Below are 22,149 nucleotides of genomic sequence, written 5' to 3' on the forward strand. Positions count from 1 at the left end.
CAAAATAAGATTTTTTTTTAATTTAATTTTATTTTTTTATATAGCATGGTTTTTTTGTTTTAGTTTTTGTTTTGCAGTACACGGGCCTCTCACTGTTGTAGCCTCTCCCGTTGCGGAGCACAGGCTCCGGACGCGCAGGCTCAGTGGCCATGGTTCACGGGCCCAGCCACTCCGCGGCATGTGGGATCCTCCTGGACCAGGGCACAAACCTGTGTCCCCTGCATCCGCAGGCGGACCCTCAACCACTGCACCACCAGAGAAGCCTGCATGTTCTTATTAGTTATCTATGTGATACATATTAGTGTATATATGTCAATCCCAATCTCCCAATTCATCCCACCACTACCACCACCACAACCCCCCGCTTTCCCCCGCTTGGTGTCCATACATTTGTTCTCTACATCTGTGTCTCTATTCTGCCTTGCAAACTGGTTCGTCTGTACCATTCTTCTAGGTTCCACATATATGTGTTAATATATGATATTTGTTTTTCTCTTTCTGACTTACTTCACTCTGTATGACAGTCTCTAGGTCCATCCACATCTCTACCAATGACCCACTTTCTTTACTTTTGATGGCTGAGTAATATACCATTGTATATATGAACCACATCTTTATCCGTTTGTCTGTCAATGGGCATTCAGGTTGTTTCCATGACCTGGCTATTGTAAATAGTGCTGCAATGAACACTGGGGTGCATGTGTCTTTTTTTTTTTTTTTTTTTGCGGTAAGTGGGCCTCTCACTGTTGTGGCCTCTCCCGTTGCGGAGCACAGGCTCCGGACACGCAGGCTCAGCGGCCATGGCTCACGGGCCTAGCCGCTCCACGGCATGTGGGATCTTCCTGGACCGGGGCACGAACCCGTGTCCCCTGCATCGGCAGGCAGACTCTCAACTACTGCGCCACCAGGGAAGCCCCTGCTTCCATAATTTTTGAATTATGGTTATCTCTGGGTATGTGCCCAGTAGTGGTACTACTGGGTCATATGGTAATTCCATTTTTAGTTTTTTAGAGAACCTCCATACTGTTCTCTATAGTGGCTGTATCAATTTACATTCCCACCAACAATGAAAGAGGGTTCCCTTTTCTCCACACCCTCTCACATTTGTTGTTTGTAGATTTTCTGATGATGCCCATTCTAACCGGTGTGAAGTGATACCTCACTGTAGTTTTGATTTGCACTTCTCTAATAATTAGTGATGTTGAGCAGCTTTTCATGTGCCCCTTGGCCATCTGTATGTCTTCTTTGGAGAAATGTCTATTTAGGTTTTCTGCCCATTTTTTGACTGGGGTGTTTGTTTTTTTAATATTGAGCTGCCTGAGCTGTTTATATATTTTGGAGATTAATCCTTTGTCCGTTGATTCATTTTCAAATATTTTCTCCCATTCTGAGGGTTGTCTTTTCGTCTTGTTTATAGTTTCCTTTGCTGTGCAAAAGCTTTTAAATTTCATTAAGTCCAACAAAATAAGACTTTTTTCAGGTTAAACTTTCTCTAAACATTTTTCCACTTAAAAAAAACATCAAGAAATCCAACAATATGTCCCAAGATCACCATGAACCTACCTTTCAGTGTTTTCTTGGACAAGGGGAAATCTGAAAATCTTGTAATTTCATTTACATTTATCTGAAAAGTAAAAGGGGACTATGTGAGATAAGGCAAAATAACATACTGCATAATTCATTTATTTTACAACAAAACTAATTTTTGTCTACATTGTGCTGCCTAGCACAGCCTTGGTACTGCAGTATTGAATTCAATCATCACTTCTAAGTAAAAACTATCATTCCTTCTGAAAAGAAATATGCCTTGAAGAAGCTATCATCTGTAACCATTTCAACTGGTTAAAAAAAAAACTTCATTCACTCAACACACACACACACACACACACACACATACACACACACCTACCTTCAATATCTTCAAACACCTCTAAAATGTTAACAATACAATAAGTCATCACATCAATTTTAGGAAGAAAATTTCCCTTCATCCCATCCTTCAAAGAATATCAGTCTAGGAAGTCAAGGGCAAAATGACTATAAACCACAGACCACGATGAGAAAACTTCTCTTTACACACTTTGGAGACTAACTTGAAGTTAGGTGCAGAACTATATCTTGCTAGCACAAACCTTTCAAACGCAACCTGACAACTACTCGTTTGGGGGTATACTGGAGGAGGGGTATTATTTAACAATAACCAGGGAAAGTGTCTCTGTCATGATCTGAAGTCACAAAAAGTAACATTTTGCCCTTTAACTTTACATTACCTAAATGTTCATCACTGATGTTCTTCATTAGCATAAACCCAATTTTCTGAATTTCATTTCAGATGCTCAGGAGAATTATTTTATCATAGACGCTGAAAGTAGGAACTACTCAGATCTGGGAATGTGCTGCCAAATTATTCATGATTCACAAAAGGGGAAAGCTGCATTTGTAAGGTTCATTTATTAAAATTACACTCCAGGCAGTAAAGGGATGACAGCTTGTATTTCATTTTAGTCTACAGATTCTTAATGTAGTCCAGACAGGGTTATTCTCTGGCCTCAAATGATGAAAACATAATTATTAAAACATTGCCTTAATCCCTACAACTCATTCCAGATAACACTGGAGAGGAGGCAGAATCAGTGTACAAACAGTAGAAGGAGAAAATTTTATTCAAATAATATCCTGTCCTATCAAGGAACCTAAATTAGGAGGTAAGTAATCTCCCAAACCGGACACTAAAATCAGGTGCAGTCCACCCTGCACTTGTGGTATTATCAGCTAAAAATCTGTTTTCACAGCAAGTAGAATGCTTACAGGAGCTAGACGGGCAACACACTCTTTAATCCCCATCATAGATACAGCCCACAGGCAAAGTGGGCTACTCAGACAAAGGACTGCATATCTTTCTAAAGTCTATCAACCTCCTAAAGGGAAAGTCTGGAAGAAACAAACTATTCCAGTACTCTACCAACCATTACAACATAAAACTGCATACTATACGCTTAGAAAGAGGTCACCAAAGAAACAAAAAGGACATTTTTTACTCCATTGATGTCTAGAACAAGGGTCAGCAGACTATGGCCCACAGGCCCAATCTTTTCTTCCCTGTTTTTGTAAATACAGTTTTACTGGAGCACAACTACAACCATTCATTTACATACTGTCTATGTAGTTGTGCCAGAGACCATCTGGCCCACAAAACTTAATATTTACTATCTTAATATTCACAGAAAAATTCTGTCAACCATGTTCTAGAAGACTGTCAATTATAGTCCAAGGAACACTAGGAAGCCACAGCAGAAGATGGCTATGGTTCCTACAAAAGAAATAAAACTCTCTTTCCCCTTCCCTTCATCCTTTTCTTTTCTTAGAAAAAAATCACTCTTAGAAAAATAATAACATCTCTATCAATCAAAACCTCTAAAAATCTGTATCATCATTCTTCTGAAATCAAAGAACAGATCTTTCAGTGACAGTACTTATTAAGAACGTCCCAGCATTGGTGGAAAAGTTAGAGGGGGCAGAGGAAAGGAGAACAGGGTGGATATTACTTAACCACTCTCTTATACTTCTTCCAACTGTCTTTTTTTCACAAATGTGAATGATGCTTTTACATCCCGAAGCAGGGAGGAAAAAGTATTTAAGACTTCCTAGAATGCTCCACCTATTGCAATCAAGAGAAGAAAAGCAATCTACTTCAAATTACACCAGACCAAATTCTGATTAAGGAAAAAACAAAATCAGATTAGAAAGCAGAGTTCCTATATAGCATAGCTGATTACAATAAAAAATCTAAATGAATCCTAGGTGAGGAGAGCTTGAGTCATTCAGCAAGTGAAAACCATTACTAAACAAATAGTTCAACATTTCTCCATAAGCTTCAATCCCCAGCTCTCCATCAGCCCCTCTAGAACACACACCCTACACAGTGGCCTTAGAAATAAGCCACCCAGAGTTCCCACTTCGGGAAGAGAGCTGACTGATAAATGCCAGCTGTCACCGCTCTAGAGCCACCACTGAAAAAGCCATGCCTGCCTGGCCTGCACCCAGTCAATGACCAAGCACAGCAGCAGTACCCATTCCCGCAGGACAGGGGATTCCTCTATGCACAACTTTGGTTTGAGGACATCCTGTCAGCTTTCTGAAAACAGTGTTGCAGCCTACGCGCCTCCTACCCCCTCCTCCTGTCCTCTTTCCTTTCCCTCCCTATTCCTGTTCCCTCTCCTTTACCTTTACAGATACTTTCCCCCAATAAATTCCAATTCACTTAACCCCATCTTGGCATCTGCCTCTCAGAGGACCCAAGGTCTAGACTATACCAACAGTCTAGCCTCCAGACCCTTTACAGTTTGGATATATTCTCTAATTGTCCCCTGAAACTCACCATTGCTTCTAGATAAAGCTTTTAAAGACAGCCTCTATATAAGTTTCCTACTGTTGCTGTAACAAATTACCAAGAACAGTGGCTTAAACCAATATAAATTTATTACTTACAATTCTGGAAGTCAGAAGTCCAAAACCAGTCTTACTCAACTAAAATCAAGGAGTTGGCAGGGCTGCATTCTTTTGGGTAACTTTAGGAGAGAATCCATTTCCTTGCTTTTTCCAGCTTCTAGAGGCTGCCCACATTCCTTGGCTTATGGCCCCCTCCCATCTTCAAAGCCAGCCAGCATGGACAGTCAAGTCTCTCACTTCACAGTCACTTCACAGTGCTCTGACACTGACTCTTCTGCCTCCCTCCTCCACACTTAAGGGCCTTTGGATGATTACACTGGGTCCACTTGGATAATCCAGATCAACCAACATATTTTAAAGTCAGCTGATTAGCAACCTGAATTACCCCTTGCCATGTAACTTATTCACAGGTCTGAGGATTAGGATGCTGACGTCTTTAGGAGGTCATTATTCTACCTACTACAGCCTCCAAAGCCATTCAGTCTACTTTCAATCCTCTTCTTCAACCTCATCTGAAGCCAATTTTAGAACACATATCACACTCCAAGGAGTATGTCCCCCTCAAAGAACACCATGTATTTTCACATCTTTTTGTATCTCCTCTTGTTGCTCCCTCCACCTACAATGTCCTTGCCAATCTTTTCCACCTGGAGAACACATCATTCAAGAACTGGCTCCACTCATGGCTACCACAAACTGCTGTACAGTTCATGTCCTACCCAAAGGCATCTGGTAAGGCTGAGGTGTGGGAGCTGAAATCCAGCCCACTTTCAGCTCCACCAGCCAGGCCTGAGGCTGCAACCACCAGGAAGAAGGGTAGCGTGCCCAGAGGAAAGACCTTTCTCTAAGTCATCTGGCCAGAAAGGGCTCTGCACAGAATAACTCAACCTTTTTCCCCTGATTACACCATCCTCTAACTCCAGAGCACTGCACATATTTACTAGCATTACATCTGTCAAAATGTATCAACCCCATCCCACCTCCCTTGAGATACAGACAGGTATTTTTTTTCCACCTATTTTTACCTAAGCCTCAACAACAACCTGTCAAAATGTTCCAAAATGTCTCTGAATCAAATTGTTCAGTATTTCACCAGTGAGGCTACTGAGCACCACCTGTGTACTGTCCACTGTAATAAAACTTCTATGCACAAATTCTACCATCTGAGAGCCATATGGTAGGGTCTGCCCCTTTTTACATACAATCTTCTCTGATTGTATTCTAGTATTGCTAGCCATGGCAACTGATTCCATACTGCATTTATTTCTTAAGAAAATATTTCTAAAACTTAAAAAAAAAAAAAACAGAACAATACTTACCAGGAAAAAAAATGTTCCTTCAACTTAGTGAAAAGACTGAGATTCAAACATTTGTGCAACACAGTAAAGCATGGTGGTCTGGAGCCCTGGCATTAGACCTATACCCGCTGGATTAGAACTTTTCCCCTTACTATCAATAGCATTTTCACCTCCTGTTTAATGTAGTGCAAATTATTTAGCCTTGCTGTGTCTTAAAGTTTCCTCACTTATATAATGGGGACTATCTCATAGGGTTGTTTGTTGTGAGAATATGGCAAATCAACATGTATAAAAGCTTGATAAATGTTAATAATTATTATTAAAACAAGAGACCAAAAAGAACGGACCCACGTTACCGAGCAGAATAAAGCCACCTGGAAAAGGTCAGTGTGCACCAAACATCTAAACACTAAAGGTCTTCTCAAGGACAAGCACTGTGGGACACATCTTTGGGGAGAGCAAAGCAGGTATATTATCAATGACCTAGTGGTAGAGTTGACAAAGAAGTTAAAGCCAGTCATCACAGCCTGCTGATGACTGCTATAATAAAGGCATATACAAAATGTTACAGACACACAGCAGCCCTAACCCTACCTGGGGAGGTCAGGAAGAGAAGTTGGAGGTAAATCTTAGAGGATGAGTAGGTGTCCCTAGGGTTGGGGAAATGGGACTGCTCACTGCAAGCAGTGGAAACATCAAGTACCAGGACAAGAAGCATCAAGGAGCATGGCCAATTCACAAAAGTGCAGGTTGTTCTTTCATGTGTGCCTACCACATACCACTTGGTTTATATACATCACCTCATTTTAGCCTTACAACACTCTGGGTGGTTAATAATCTCTGTTGAATAAAGAAACTGAGACACACGGACATAAAGAAATTTGGCGAGTCAACACCTGAACTGAGTGACATTTAAACCAGGTCTGCCTGACCACAAATAACTTACTCTTTCACTGGACTAGAACACGCTGACACATTGAAGTGTTTGACCACTTTCCTGAAAATAACTGTGAGCCAAGGAAGGGTTTTAATCACGAGTAAAACAATTGGATCTCATCTTGGAAATAATCATTCTAGCAAATATGGAGGACAGATTAGAAGGCAGTAAGGCCTAAGGGACAAATCCCACCACCTGTTTTAGTAACTGAAGTTTTGCTATGCCCATTTAAGTATTTCCATGGCAAGCTTTTGGTTACAATGGCAGAGTTGAGTAGTTCCACCCTTACAACCTGCAAAACTAAAACTATTTACTGTCCTGTCCTTTACAGGAAAAGTCTGCTGACCCATGTTACAAGCAATAGCTACTGTAGTAACCCAGGCAAGAGATGATGGAGCCTGAACTAAGGCATAGCACTAGGGATGGAGAAGCATTTGAGAAATTTAAGAAGCAGAGTTAATCACCACTGTGACTAACTGAATGTAAGAGTGGTAAGACGGAGGCCTCTAGGATTACTCCTAGGTTTCTAGCTCATCAGTCTGCTTAAGTGGTGGGGCTAGGATGGGGCAGCCTAAATAATGGTCCCAAAATATGCCCATATCCTAATCTCCAGAACTGTGGATATTATCTTACATGACAAAAGAGACTTTGCACAGTAACTAACAATCTTGAGATGGGGAGATTATCCTCAATTATTTGAGTAAACCCTAAATGTGATCAAAAGTACCCTCACAAAAAAAGGATACAGGTAGATTTGACATAGAACAGGAGAAGGCAGTGTGTCCATGGAGGCAGAGACTGGAGTAATGCAGCCACAGGCCAATGAATACATCCACCAGAAGCTAAAAGCAGCAAGAAACAGAATTTCCCCTAGAGCCTCTAGAGGGAGTGTGTCCCCACTGACACCGTGATTTCAGCCCAGTGAAACTGATTTCAGACTTTTGGCTTCCAGAACTGTAAGAAAATAAATTCCTGTTGTTTTTAGACAACAAATTTGTGGTAATTTGCCATGGTGGCAATACGGAAATAACACACAGGATTGTGAATTTAGAAGAAAAAGATAATGAACTCAGTTTTAGATCTGCAGCATTTAAGGTATCCTATGACACAAATAAAAACATCCAGCACAGTCAGGAAAAAAAAAAAGGATATGAACTCAGAAGAGCTCTGGGTAGAATGCAAGAAGGAAGAGTCACAAGAGTAAACCTTCGGATTACACAAGAGAAGAGAACAGAGTGAGAAGAAGCAAGGGGTGAGGCTCTCCTCCTGAAGCAATTCCAGTCAGATGAAGAAGGGCCCAAAACGCAATCTGACAGTAATTTACCTTACAGTGGCTTATTGAGGTGCTGTGTATACAGCAGCAGTAGTAATGTAACAGGTAATATATGGGATATTTATGCATCAGGCATTGTGCAGAATACTTTACATGCATTCTTACTAACTGCCCATAACTTATAAGGTAGATATTATTATGCCTTTTAAAGACAAGAGAAGCAAAGTAACTTGCCCAAAGTCACTCATCAGGCAACCAAAAGCCAGAATCAAATCATCATCATCTTAACTTAAAAGCCCAAAACAAACTCTAAGCTCCATCTAACCTTAGTTTTGATCTAAGCGTTGTTTAAAGAAAAGCTATACCAGCATGACACGTGATGACTTTAATTCCAGATATATTCCATACGTTAAATCCCCGATTACACTGCACTAGAAGGGGGCAATCACTGAAAGGCTACGTGAGGTGGGTGAAGGCCAACAGCCGTGGAATTTAGGAGGAAGGAAAAGAAGGGGTAGTGGCAGCCCCAAGAAGCGTGAGCTGGGAAGAGATCTAGAAGTCAAAATGATAACTACAGGGGCTTCCCTGGTGGCGCAGAGAGTCCGCCTGCCGATGCAGGGGACACGGGTTCGTGCCCCGGTCCGGGAAGATCCCACATGCCGCAGAGCGGCTAGGCCCGTGAGCCATGGCCGCTGAGCCTGCGCGTCCGGAGCCTGTGCTCCGCAATGGGAGAGGCCTCAACAGTGAGAGGCCCGCACAACGCAAAAAAAAAAAATTAAAAAAAATAAAAGAAAATGATAACTACTACATTCATCTGGGAACATCAGCTACATTGTGGGATGGCAGGTACCAGAAACAGACCAAGAGTCCAGCTTTTCTATAGCAATTCTTGGATGGGGACATGAAACAAGTAGAAAAAATAAGCATAGGAAGGATGGTGATGAGAGATGCAAGACTAGCTTAACGATTAAAAGCAAAGGCTTTGGAATCAGAAAGACGTGAGTCTAGGTTCCAGACAAGTTTCTTACCCTCTTGGAGCCTCAATGTTCTCATCTGTAAAATGGAAATAAGACCCAATGCCTCAGATCAAGTCAAATAATTAATGGGAAGCACATGGTGAGTGGCTTAAAATGTGTCATTACTTACCATTACTGTTGTTAGTATTATTTTTATGAATATTTCTATACCTATTATAGCAATTAATCTCCCTATGCTTAAGTACCACTGCATTTCCATCATTTTATCAAGACAAGTGTGGTGAGCAGAAGAGCAGCCTGGACGGTCAGGAGGCCTGGGTTGTGGCACCCAGCAGCCCACCTGTGGCCTCAACAGGGCCCCGGCTGGCACCTCTCACCCCACTCCCTTCTCCGGAACTAACGGCTTGCTCCCCAGGCAGGGTACCAGTGACAGGTCGGCCCCCTCGTCTGTGCAGCCCAGCGCAGCAGGGACATGTAGCCCCGCAGCCGGCCCGCGCCCCCTCCCCGGCGCCGGCCTCACCTTCTCAAAGTTCTGCATGAGGCGGCTGATAATCTCGCGCTCGACCTGCCACTCGGGCTTCTTCAGCTGCTTCCTCAACTGTTTTTTTTGGCTCTGCTTGTGGCTGTGTTTCTTCTTCCAACGATTGAAGCTCCGCACCGGGTCGGGCCGAGCTCCTGGACCCTGAGAGGCGGAAGTTTTGCCCATCGCGGCGGTGGCGACAGCGCACACGGTACCCAAATACGAGATCAGGCCCGGAGGACGTACGGCACTAAGACGACGAGGAACCAGCGTGGGGAAAGAGGACGACTGCGCGTACGCGAAACCACAAGCCCGCCCCCGGGCTTTCGAAACGTGGGCATGCGCGGTGTTCACAGCTAGAAAAAAGTGGGAGGTGATTGGCGACTCGGAATCCACAGAGCGGAGCGGAGCAGGCTCGGGGAAAACGGAAACCGGGCAATCTGAGGAAGAGGGCGGGGCTGAGTGGTTCCTAAAGCACGCCGGCACTTTAAATAGACGCATGCGTGCTGGTTGCTGTTACTATGGTGAGGTCGTACAACTTAACACTGAAAGGCCGTAACTTTGCTCTGGGTTTTCCTTCGCGAACCGGGCGCTAACACCACTAAGCGCCCCTCCACCCCCCGCCACACACACACAGACACACACCGCCCCACCCCCCGCCACACACACATATACACACACACACCCATCTGTGAATTATAATTGTGATCCTCGTTTTGCATGTTTCAGCCCAGGGAGCCGAATGGTTTGGCCCAAAATCAAAGAGCTAGTTAACAACTTCTGATTTCTGTCCACTGCAGGGTAACTCCGTAGGAATAAAAATGAATATTCTGTATTCTTCTTATGTCCTTCGGTGTTTTCCCCTTTTTCTAGCCCGTCAGACTGTAGCTGCAGCAGTAGGGAACTGGAGCAGAGTCAAATTGAATTGCCTTAAAAGGCTATCAGGAAGACAAAATAAGTAAAAATAAAGAATTAAAAGAAAAGTTATTTGCAAGTTGGCCATTTAAGTGAATTGGCTTTCAGTGAATTGGTTTTTCTGGTACATTTACCTAGAGCACAAATATACACTAGAGAGGGGTGAGGGCAGAGTTGTGGCAAGGAAAACAGGGAAATTAAGTTCAAAGTTCCCATGCAGAGTATTTGGACCCTCAAATTCCCCTTCCAACCCCACAAAGCCAGATGAATGCCCCAACCACGAGCCCATTCCCTAAACAGAGGATGGGGGGTGAGGGAATGGGGGGAGCAGGTGAACTGGAAAATCTCCACACTCAAGAGTCACTAGATGTGGTAGAGAGTAAAGCTCAATATGGAGAGGTTATATAAAAGTATATATACATCCACTAAAAGTTAAAAATAGAACTACCACAAGATCTAGCAATTCTACTTCCGGATATACACACTAAAGAATTGAAAGCACGGTCTGGAAGAGACCTGCATTCCCATGTTCATAGCAGCATTATTCACAATAGCCAAAAGGTGGAAGCAAGCCAAGTGTCCATCCACAAATGGTAGATAAACAAAATGCAGTATATGCATACAATGGAATATTATTCATCCTTAAGAAGGAAGGAAATTCTGACAATGCTACAACGTAGATGAACCTTGAAGACATGAGGCTAAATGAGATAAGACAGTCACACAAAGACAAATACCATCTGATTCCACTTATATAAGGTACCTAAAGTAGTCAGATTTATAGAGATGGAAAGTAAAACGGTGGTTGCCAGGGGCTGGGGGGAGGGGAAATGGGGAATTGCTGTTTAGGGGTAGAGAGTTTCAGTTTCGTAAGATGAAAAGAGTTCTGGAGGTTGGTTGCACAAGGATGTGAATATACTTAATGCCACTGAACTATACACTTTAAACTGGTTTAAATGGCAAATTTTATGTGTACTTTACCACAATTTTTTAAATTATTTTAATTTTTAAGGGTATATAGAGAACAATGAGGTTCTCAACTCTAATTCTCACTTTTCTCCTAAATCTGAAGCAGCCAAGCATATACATGCCTCAGGCAAAAAACTGGACCGTTTGTCTCCCGGGAAGCCAACAGACATAAGAGAAAGACCTGGATATGATGGCATTTAGGCAGTGACCAAATAAATGGCAAGTCACTGACCTCCCCCGGCTCTTCAGTGAAACCTACCAATTAATAAGGCCTTCCAAACACTTGTTTCTGATCAGCCTTACTCAAATATGAAATAATAAGCAAAGACCACCAAACATTTGAGGAAATCCTTTAACTAAAAAGTTGGAAGCTAAAACTAACGAATGCAAAGAGCAAAATAAATCTTCAAAAATTAATATTTTTAGAAAGGTAAGACATGGTATCCACGTGTAAGAACAGAAACTATTCAGAAAATTAAATAGAACTCAATGGAAATTATTTTGTTCATTATATATATCAAATTTTTGACATAAAATAAGAAAATTCAAAGCTTAATCACAATAAAAAACTCGATATCACATTCCAAAGTCACTAATGGATTTAATGATTTGTAACAAAAATAATTCACATCCTGATTGGATAAAATAACATTTTTATTATGGTTTCAATGTTTATTTACTCCAATAACCTGTTTTCTGTAGAAATGACCCTGAGACAGATGTTCAGTGACATTGAGGACATTAAATAGTTGTTAACACATTTTAATTTTCAGACTACATCCTCCACTACCAGCCAATATTCAAAAAGCTCCTGGGAATTCCCTGGTGGTCCAGTGGTTAAGACCCTGCGCTCCCAATGCAGGGGGCCCAAGTTCAATCCCTGCTCAGGGAACTAGATCCCACATGCCACAACTAAAGATCCCACATGCTGCAAAGAAAATCTCGCACGCAGCAACAAAGTTCCCGCGTGCCACAACGAAGACCCGGCGCAGCCAATAAATAAATAAATACTTAAAAAAAAAAAAAGGCCCCCAAAGGGCTAAAAAGTATATGGAAATATGCCTGGTAACTACTACTACAAATACAGGCAAAACTTCAGTGGGGGCAGGGGCTTTATTAAAATTTAGGGGGAGAAGGATGTAATATCAGTTCCTCATATATTATAACCCATTTAATATTATTCATCATTAGTCTCTATTTTAATTTTTACATAGTTATGGTTGTTCATCATCAAAATTCTTCAAATTACATATGTCTCAAAAATTTGAAAAGGCCATTATATGCTCTCTGTACTTTAAAACTGTTTTTTAAAGATTATCTTATCTGCAAAAGCATAGAAGCAATGATACCCAGTAGTGATGAGCCCAACTGCCGCCCAGATCTTGGTCTGTAAATACCCTTTTTTCCAATCAAATGAACCACAGCTCTTTGGAGAAATAACTAATTCCGGGGATGGGGCAGGAAAAGTACAGGACGAGCCTAGAATGTCTTGAGGTGCCAACAAATTTTTAAAAAGAGTTCAAAGAATGATGGGAATAGAGGGCACAGTTCTATTTATTGACCTAGGTGCTAGTCATAAGAATGTTGGCCTCGTAATACTTCATAAGTTCTATACTTGTTTTATATCGTTTTCTATAGGTATGTTATATTTTCAATAAAAATGGTTTAAAATATAAAATGTCCACACCAAAAGAGGCATACCAAAATAGTGCTGAGAAGATACATTTAAACATAGGTATTTTCAAAAGTATATCTTTGGCTAGCATTCTAACCTTTATCCAGAAAATTTAGCTTTAAAAATATCAATAATTTATAAAAGAGCATTGTTTATTGCCTCTAATTGAGTTTTAGTGACAGGATGACCTCAACTTTTTATTTTTATTTTTAGTGACAGGATGACCTCAACGTTTATTTTTATAATGATTTCAAAATTAATATTTTAATACCTTTCCATGTTTCAATGAACTAAAAGGTAGATGTATAGTTCTTAGATGATATGAAAATTTCAAATATATAAAAAAAGATTTTTGCTGTGTTTTTCACCATTAAGTTTGAAGAACGTACAACAGGGATATGGAATTCTCGAGAATTACTTTTTGAGAATCTTCCTGTCAAAATCCATTTGGCTTTTCATTTACAAAATTGTGACACTATCATATCTCTGACTTCCAAGCTATTAATAACAGTAGTAGTAGTATATTAATAATAATATCATTATTACTGCTGAAATTATTATTTGAACCAAATTTTTTTCCAAATATCAACCTATGAACCAGAAGTTTTTTTTTTTCTTAAGGATAGATCATTTTCAATTTACCATAACATCTTCACCACAAAACTATAGCATTTCAGGGCTTCCCTGGTGGCACAGTGGTTGACAGAACACCTGCCGATGCAGCGGACACGGGTTCACGGGTTTGTGCCCCTGTCCGGGAAGGTCCCACATGCTGCGGAGTGGCTGAGCCATGGCCACTGAGCCTGTGCGTCCAGAGTCTGTGCGTCCGGAGCCTGTGCGTCCGGAGCCTGTGCTCCACAACGGGAGAGGCCACAGCAGTAAGAGGCCCGCGTACCGCAAAAAAAAAAAAACTGTAGCATTTCAAACTTTAGTCAGGTAACAGTATTTTTTTTCACTGTCACAATTTCTACACTGCTGTCAGAAGCTTTTTTGGCATTTACTTTGAATTCAGCCTTCAGGGAAGCTTTACTTTGGCCAACATGCTCTCATCATGGAGAGAATCATCACAAATCACAAAGATCTCTTCCCTTGACATGATTTTGGTTTCTGTTCTGTGTTTACAAGTAGCCCACTAGATATGTAGATCTGATAATTCTCCAGTTGTGTCATTTGCTGAGCAAAATCTATGTTCATATACAGAAAGAGTGGATTTTAGAAATCCACAAATCTAATAGTAATTGTTATCTCTTTTACATGGGTTCTATGAAGGTTATAACTAAAACAATTGAGCAATACTTAGCATATCTTGTCTTATTCAAATAATCTCATGTAATGCATCTGCTATTGTGTTATTTGGTTTTATATTTTACCCTCTAAGTATAGTCTCTATTCCACAGCACCAACAGTTGCATATATACTTTTCAAATCCAATTTCAATTTTGAATATTTAACATTTTGCTGATGTGCTTTTTCATTCTATCATTTCTAGGAACATGTGATAAATGCGAGTCTTTGCATCCATTTGCATTTTTTTTCATTCTTTGATAACTTTTGATAAAAACATTCCTTCAAGGTAAAATAAACAGAATCTAGTAAGTTTTCACTCTTTGAAAGAGTTTGTATTTTTTACAAAGTTTCCAAAACTTCCACGTGTGCTGTTTTTTATTTTTTAATTTTAGATTTCTTGCTTGTCACAGATAATTTCCAAGAAGAATGACCTGTTCTTTAATATTCAAATTATATGGCCATATACCTGAATTGGAAGAAAATACATGGGTACAAATGTATATTTAATTTTTTCTCTTCCAGTTTTTATTTCAATTCATGTGTCTTGATTGACATGGAAGTAAGTAAATTCCCACCCTTCTCTCAGTTCCAGTCTATGAAAATACTATTTTTTCCAGGACTGTATCCCCCCTATATTTTCTCAATTAACGAAATAATATTATTTCACTTTCCTCTATAACAGCTTCCTCTTTTTGTTTTCTGGTTCTATTAATATTTAAAATTAGGCGCGAGCCGCGGCTAAAAGCACGGACCCCAGAGACGGGCGGGAGACGCTAAGGCTGCTGCTGCCGCCACCAAGGGGCCTGTGTGCGAGCACCGGTAACTCTCCACACCCCTCTTCCGCGGAGCCTGTGCAGCCCGCCACCGCCAGGTTCCCGGGATCCAGGGACAACTTCCCCGGGAGAACGCACGGCGGGCCTCAGGCTGGTGCAACGTCACGCCTGCCGCCGCAGGCCCGCCCCGCACGCAGTGCCCCTCCCTCACCCCCCCACCCCCACCCCCGGCCTGAGTGCGCCAGAGCCTCCGAATCAGCAGCTTCTTTAACCCCGTCCTGTCTGAGCAAAAAATAGACGCCCTCCAGCGACCTACACGCAGAGCAGGGCCAAATCCAAAGCTGAGCCCCTGTGAGCTGTGAGAACAAAGAGAAAGGGAAATCTCTACCAGCAGCCTCAGAAGCAGCGGATTAAAGCTCCACAATCAACTTGTTATACCCTGCATCTGTGGAATACCTGAATAGACAAGGAATGATCCCAAATTGAGGAGGTGGACTTTAGGAGCAAGATCTATGATTTTTTTCCCTTTTCCTCTTTTTGTGAATGTGTACGTGTATGCTTCTGTGTGAGATCTTGTCTGTATAGTCTTGCTTCCACCATTTGTCCTAGGGTTCTATCCGTCCATGGTTTTTTAAAAAATTTTTTTTCTTAATAATTAATTTTAATAACTTTATTATACTTTACCTTCGTTCCTTCTTTTTTTTCTTTCTTTCCTTCCTTCCTTCCCTCCTTTAGACAATGAATCACCCCAAATTGAGGAGGTGGTCTCTAAGAGCAAGATTTATGATGTTTCCCCCTTTACCTCTTTTTGTGAGGGTGTATGTGTATGCTTCTGTGTAAGATTTTGTCTGTATAGCTTTGCTTCCAACATTTGTCCTAAGGTTCTATCCGTCCCTTTTTTTTTTCTAAATAGGTATTTTTTAATTCAATAACTTTATTATACTTTATTTTATTTTTACTGTACCTTCTTTCCTTCTGTCTTTTTTCCTTCTTTCCCTCCTTCCTTGCTTCCTCCCTCCCTCCCTCCTTTCTTTTCTTCTTTGCTTCTTTCTTTCTTTCTTTCTTTCTTCCTTCCTTCCTTCCTTCCTTCCCTCCTTTCCTTCTTTCTTTCCTCATACTTCTACGAATTCTCTCTACTTTTTCTCCCTTTTATTCTGAGCCGTGTGGATGAAAGGCTCTTGGTGCTCCAGCCAGGAGTCAGGGCTCTGCCTCTGAGGTAGGAGAGCCAACTTCAGGACACTGGTCAATAAGAGGCCTCCTAGCTCCACATAATATCAAACGGCGAAAATCTTCCAGAGACCTCCATCTTAACACAAGCACCCAGCTTCACTCAACGACCAGCAAGACACAGTGCTGGACAACCTATGCCAAACAACTAGCAAGACAGGAACACAACCCCACCCATTAGCAGAGAGGCTGCCTAAAATCATAATAAGGCCACAGACACCCCAAAACAAACCACCAGACATGGACCTGCCCACCAGAGAGACAAGATCCAGCCTCATCCACCACAACACAGGCACTAGTCCCCTCCACCAGGAACCCACACAAACCACTGAACCAACCTTAGCTACTGGAGACAGACATCAAAAACAGCGGGAACTACGAACCTGCAGCCTGCAAAAAGGAGACCCCAAACACAGTAAGATAAGCAAAATGAGAAGACAGAAAAACACACAGCAGATGACGGAGCAAGATAAAAACCCACCAGACCTAACAAATGAAGAGGAAATAGGCAGTCTACCTGAAAAAGAATTCAGAATAATGATAGTAAGGATGATCCAAAATCTTGGAAATAGAATGGACAAAATGCAAGAAATAATTAACAAGGACCTAGAAGAAATAAAAATGAAACAAGCAACGATGAACAACACAATAAATGAAATTAAAAGTACTCTAGATGAGATCAATAGCAGAATAACTGAGGCAGAAGAACGGATAAGTGACCTGGAAGATAAAATAGTGGAAATAACTACTGCAGAGCATAATAAAGAAAAAAGAATGAAAAGAACTGAGGTCAGTCTCAGAGACCTCTGGGACATCATTAAATAAACGAACATTCGAATTATAGGGGTCCCAGAAGAAGAAGAAAAAAGAAAGGGACTGAGAAAATATTTGAAGAGATTATAGTTGAAAACTTCCCTAATATGGGAAAGGAAATAATTAATCAAGTCCAGGAAGCACAGAGAGTCCCATACAGGATAAATCCAAGGATAAACACACCAAGACACATATTAATCAAACTGTCAAAAATTAAATAAAAGAAAACATATTAAAAGCAGCAAGGGAAAAACAACATATAACACACAAGGGAATCCCCATAAGGTTAACAGCTGATCTTTCAGCAGGAACTCTGCAAGCCAGAAGGAACTGGCAGGACATACTTAAAGTGATGAAGGAGAAAAACCTACAACCAAGATTACTCTACCCAGCAAGGATCTCATTCAGATTTGATGGAGAAATTAAAAGCTTTACAGACAAGCAAAAGCTGAGAGAGTTCAGCACCACCAGATTAGCTTTACAACAAATGCTAAAGGAACTTTTCTACACAAGAAACACAAGAGAAGGAAAAGACCTATAATAACGAACCCAAAACAATTAAGAAAATGGGAATACGAACATACATATTGATAATTACCTTAAATGTAAGTGGACTAAATGCTCCCACCAAAAGACACAGATTGGGTGAATGGATACAAAAACAAGACCCATATATATGCTGTTTACAAGAGACCCACTTTGGACCTAGAGACACATACAGACTGAAAGTAAGGGGATGGAAAAAGATATTCCATGCAAATGGAAACCAAAAGAAAGCTGGAGTAGCAATTCTCATATCAGACAAAATAGACTTTAAAATAAGGACTATTAAAAGAGACGAAGAAGGACACTACATAATGATCAAGGGATCTATCCAAGAAGAAGATATAACAATTGTAAATATTTGTGCACCCAACATAGGAGCACCTCAGTACATAAGGCAAATACTAAGAGCCATAAAAGGGGAAATCGACAGTAACATAACAGTAACATTCATAGTAGGGGACTTTAACACCCCACTTTCACCAATGGACAGATCATGCAAAATGAAAATAAATAAGGAAACACAAGCTTTAAATGATACATTAAACAAGATGAACTTAATTGATATTTATAGGACACTCCATCCAAAAACAACAGAATACACGTTTTTCTCAAGTGCTCATGGAACATTCACCAGGATAGATCATATCTTGGGTCACAAATCAAGCCTTGGTAAATTTAAGAAAATTGAAATTGTATCAAGCATCTTTTCTGACCACAACGCCATGAGACTAGATATCAATTACAGGAAAAGATCTGTAAAAAATACAAACACATGGAGGCTAAACAATACACTACTTAATAATGAAGTGATCACTGAAGAAATCAAAGAGGAAATTAAAAAATACCTAGAAACAAATGACAATGGAGACACAACGACCCAAAACCTATGGGATGCAGCAAAAGCAGTTTTAAGGGGGAAGTTTATAGCAATACAAGCCCACCTTAAGAAGCAGGAAACATCTCGAATAAACAACCTAACCTTGCACCTCAAGCAATTAGAGAAAGAAGAACAAAAATAACCCAAATTTAGCAGAAGGAAAGAAATCATAAAAATCAGATCAGAAATAAATGAAAAAGAAATGAAGGAAACAATAGCAAAGATCAATAAAACTAAAAGCTGGTTCTTTGAGAAGATAAAAAAAATAGATAAACCACTAGCCAGACTCATCAAGAAAAAAAGGGAGAAGACTCAAATCAATAGAATTAGAAATGAAAAAGGAGAAGTAACAACTGACACTGCAGAAATACAAAAGATCATGAGAGATTACTACAAGCAACTCTATGCCAATAAAATGGACAATCTGGAAGAAATGGACAAATTCTTAGAAATGCACAACCTGCCAAGAGTGAATCAGGATGAAATAGAAAATACGAACAGACCAATCACGAACACTGAAATTGAAACTGTGATTAAAAATCTTCCAACAAACAAAAGCCCAGGACCACATGGCTTCACAGGCGAATTCTATCAAACATTTAGAGAACAGCTAACACTTATCCTTCTCAAACTCTTCCAAAATATAGCAGAGGGAGGAACACTCCCAAACTCATTCTACGAGGCCACCATCGCCTTGATACCAAAACCAGACAGGGATGTCACAAAGAAAGAAAACTACAGGCCAATATCACTGATGAACATACATGCAAAAGTCCTCAACAAAATACTAGCAAACAGAATCCAACAGCACATTAGAAGGATCATACACCATGATCAAGTGGGGTTTATTCCAGGAATGCAAGGATTCTTCAATATACGCAAATCTATCAATGTGATAAGCCATATTAACAAATTGAAGGAGAAAAACCATATGATCATCTCAATAGATGCAGAGAAAGCTTTTGACAAAATTCAACACCCATTTATGATAAAAACCCTGCAGAAAGTAGGCATAGAGGGAACTTTCCTCAACATAATAAAGGCCATATATGACAAGCCCACAGCAAACATCATCCTCAATGGTGAAAAACTGAAAGCATTTCCACTAAGATCAGGAACAAGACAAGGTTGCCCACTCTCACCACTCTTATTCAACATAGTTTTAGAAGTTTTAGCCACAGCAGTCAGCAAAGAAAAAGAAATAAAAGGAATCCAAATCAGAAAAGAAGAAGTAAAGCTGTCACTGTTTGCAGATGACATGATACTCTACATAGAGAATCCTAAAGATGCTACCAGAAAACTACTAGAGCTAATCAATGAATTTGGTAAAGTAGCAGGATACAAAATTAATGCACAGATATCTCTGGCATTCCTATATACCAATGATGAAAAATCTGAAAGTGAAATCAAGAAAACACTCCCATTTACCATTGCAACAAAAAGAATAAAATATCTAGGAATAAACCTACCTAAGGAGACAAAAGACCTGTATGTAGAAAATTATAATACACTGATGAAAGAAATTAAAGATGATACAAATAGATGGAGAGATATACAATGTTCTTGGATTGGAAGAATCAACATTGTGAAAATGACTCTACGACCCAAAGCAATCTATAGATTCAATGCAATCCCTATCAAACTACCACTGGCATTTTTCACAGAACTGGAAAAAAAATTTCATAATTTTTATGGAAACACAAAAGACACCGAATAGCCAAAGCAATCTTGAGAACGAAAAAGGAGCTGGAGGAATCAGGCTCCCTGACTTCAGACTATACTACAAAGCTAGAGTAATCAAGACAGTATGGTACTGGCACAAAAACAGAAAGATAGATTAATGGAACAGGATAGAAAGCCCAGAGATAAACCCACGCACATATGGACACCTTATCTTTGATAAAGGTGGCAGGAATGTCAGTGGAGAAAGGACAGCCTCTTCAATAAGTAGTGCTGGGAAAACTGGACAGGTACATGTAAAAGTATGAGATTATATCACTCCCTAACACCATACACAAAAATAAGCTCAAAATGGATTAAAGACCTAAATATAAGGCCAGAAACTATCAAACTCTTAGAGGAAAACATAGGCAGAACACTCTATGACATAAATCACAGCAAGATCCTTTCTGACCCACCTCCCAGAGTAATGGAAATACAAACAAAAATAAACAAATGGGACCTAATGAAACTTCAAAGCTTTTGCACAGCAAAGGAAACCATAAACAAGACCAAAAGAGAACCTCAGAATGGGAGAAAATATTTGCAAATGAAGCAACTTACAAAGGATTAATCTCCAAAATTTACAAACAGCTCAGGCAGCTAAATAACAAAAAAACAAACAACCCAATCCAAAAATGGGCAGAAGACCTAAATAGACATTTCTCCAAAGAAGATATACAGACTGCCAACAAACACATGAAAGAATGCTCAACATCATTAATCATTAGAGAAATGCAAATCAAAACTACAATGAGATATCATCTCACACCAGTCAGAATGGCCATCATCAAAAAATCTAGAAACAATAAATGCTGGAGAGGGTGTGGAGAAAAGGGAACACTCTTGCACTGCTGGTGGGAATGTGAATTGGTTCAGCCACTATGGAGAACAGTATGGAGGTTCCTTAAAAAACTACAAATAGAACTATCATATGACCCAGCAATCCCACTACTGGGCATATACCCTGAGAAAACCAAAATTCAAAAAGAGTCATGTACCAAAATGTTCATTGCAGCTCTATTTACAATAGCCTGGAGATGGAAACAACCTAAGTGCCCATCATCAGATGAATGGATAAAGAAGATGTGTCACATATATACAATGGAATATTACTCAGCCATAAAAAGAAATGAAATTGAGCTATTTGTAATGAGGTGGATAGACCTATAGTCTGTCATACAGAGTGAAGTAAGTCAGAAAGAAAAAGACAAATACCGTATGCTAACACATATATGTGGAATTTAAGGGAAAAAATTGTCATGAAGAACCTAGGGGTAAGACTGGAATAAAGACGCAGAGCTACTGGAGAATGGACTTGAGGATATGGGGAGGGGGAAGGGTGAGCTGTGACAGGGCGAGAGAGAGTCATGGACATATACACACTAACAAACTTAGTAAGGTAGATAGCTAGTGGGAAGCAGCTGCATGGCACAGGGATATTGGCTCGGTGCTTTGTGACAGCCTGGAGGGGTGGGATAGGGAGGGCGGGAGGGAGGGAGACGCAAGAGGGAAGACATATGGGAACATATGTATATGTATAACTGATTCACTTTGTTATAAAGCAGAAACTAACACACCATTGTAAAGCAATTATACCCCAATAAAGACGTTAAAAAAATATTTAAAATTATGTTTCTGATATCTAGTAAGAAATTATATGAGCTTTGTATTTTATCTCAAAATTTGTAAAAGTTTAAAACAATATATACCCAAAAAAGCTGCTAAATTTCAACACTGATTATTTTTGCCTAATGACATTTTATAAGAACAAGGAAGCAGGGCTTCCCTGGTGGTGCAGTGGTTGAGAGTCCGCCTGCCCATGCAGGAGACACAGGTTCGTGCCCCAGTTCGGGAAGATCCCACATGCCGTGGAGCGTCTGAGCCCATCAGC

The 22,149-nt window shown here is 40.3% G+C and overlaps 1 protein-coding gene across 1 annotated transcript in view; it reads right to left on the reverse strand.

Annotated features, from left to right (window-relative positions):
* Positions 1 to 9,725, reverse strand: part of DDX10 (DEAD-box helicase 10) — a 281,378-nt gene extending 271,653 nt beyond the window's left edge. Inside the window, exons 1-2 of the mRNA XM_065881843.1 lie at positions 9,455 to 9,725; positions 1,564 to 1,624 (exon numbers count right to left, since the gene is read on the reverse strand). Of these exons, the coding sequence (XP_065737915.1) occupies positions 1,564 to 1,624; positions 9,455 to 9,640 (247 nt within the window). The 5' untranslated portion in view covers positions 9,641 to 9,725. The remainder of the gene's footprint in view (positions 1 to 1,563; positions 1,625 to 9,454) is intronic.
* Between the last annotated feature and the right edge of the window lie 12,424 nt (positions 9,726 to 22,149).

This window comes from Phocoena phocoena, chromosome 8, assembly GCF_963924675.1.
Source record: "Phocoena phocoena chromosome 8, mPhoPho1.1, whole genome shotgun sequence".
NCBI classification, from domain to species: domain Eukaryota; kingdom Metazoa; phylum Chordata; class Mammalia; order Artiodactyla; family Phocoenidae; genus Phocoena; species Phocoena phocoena.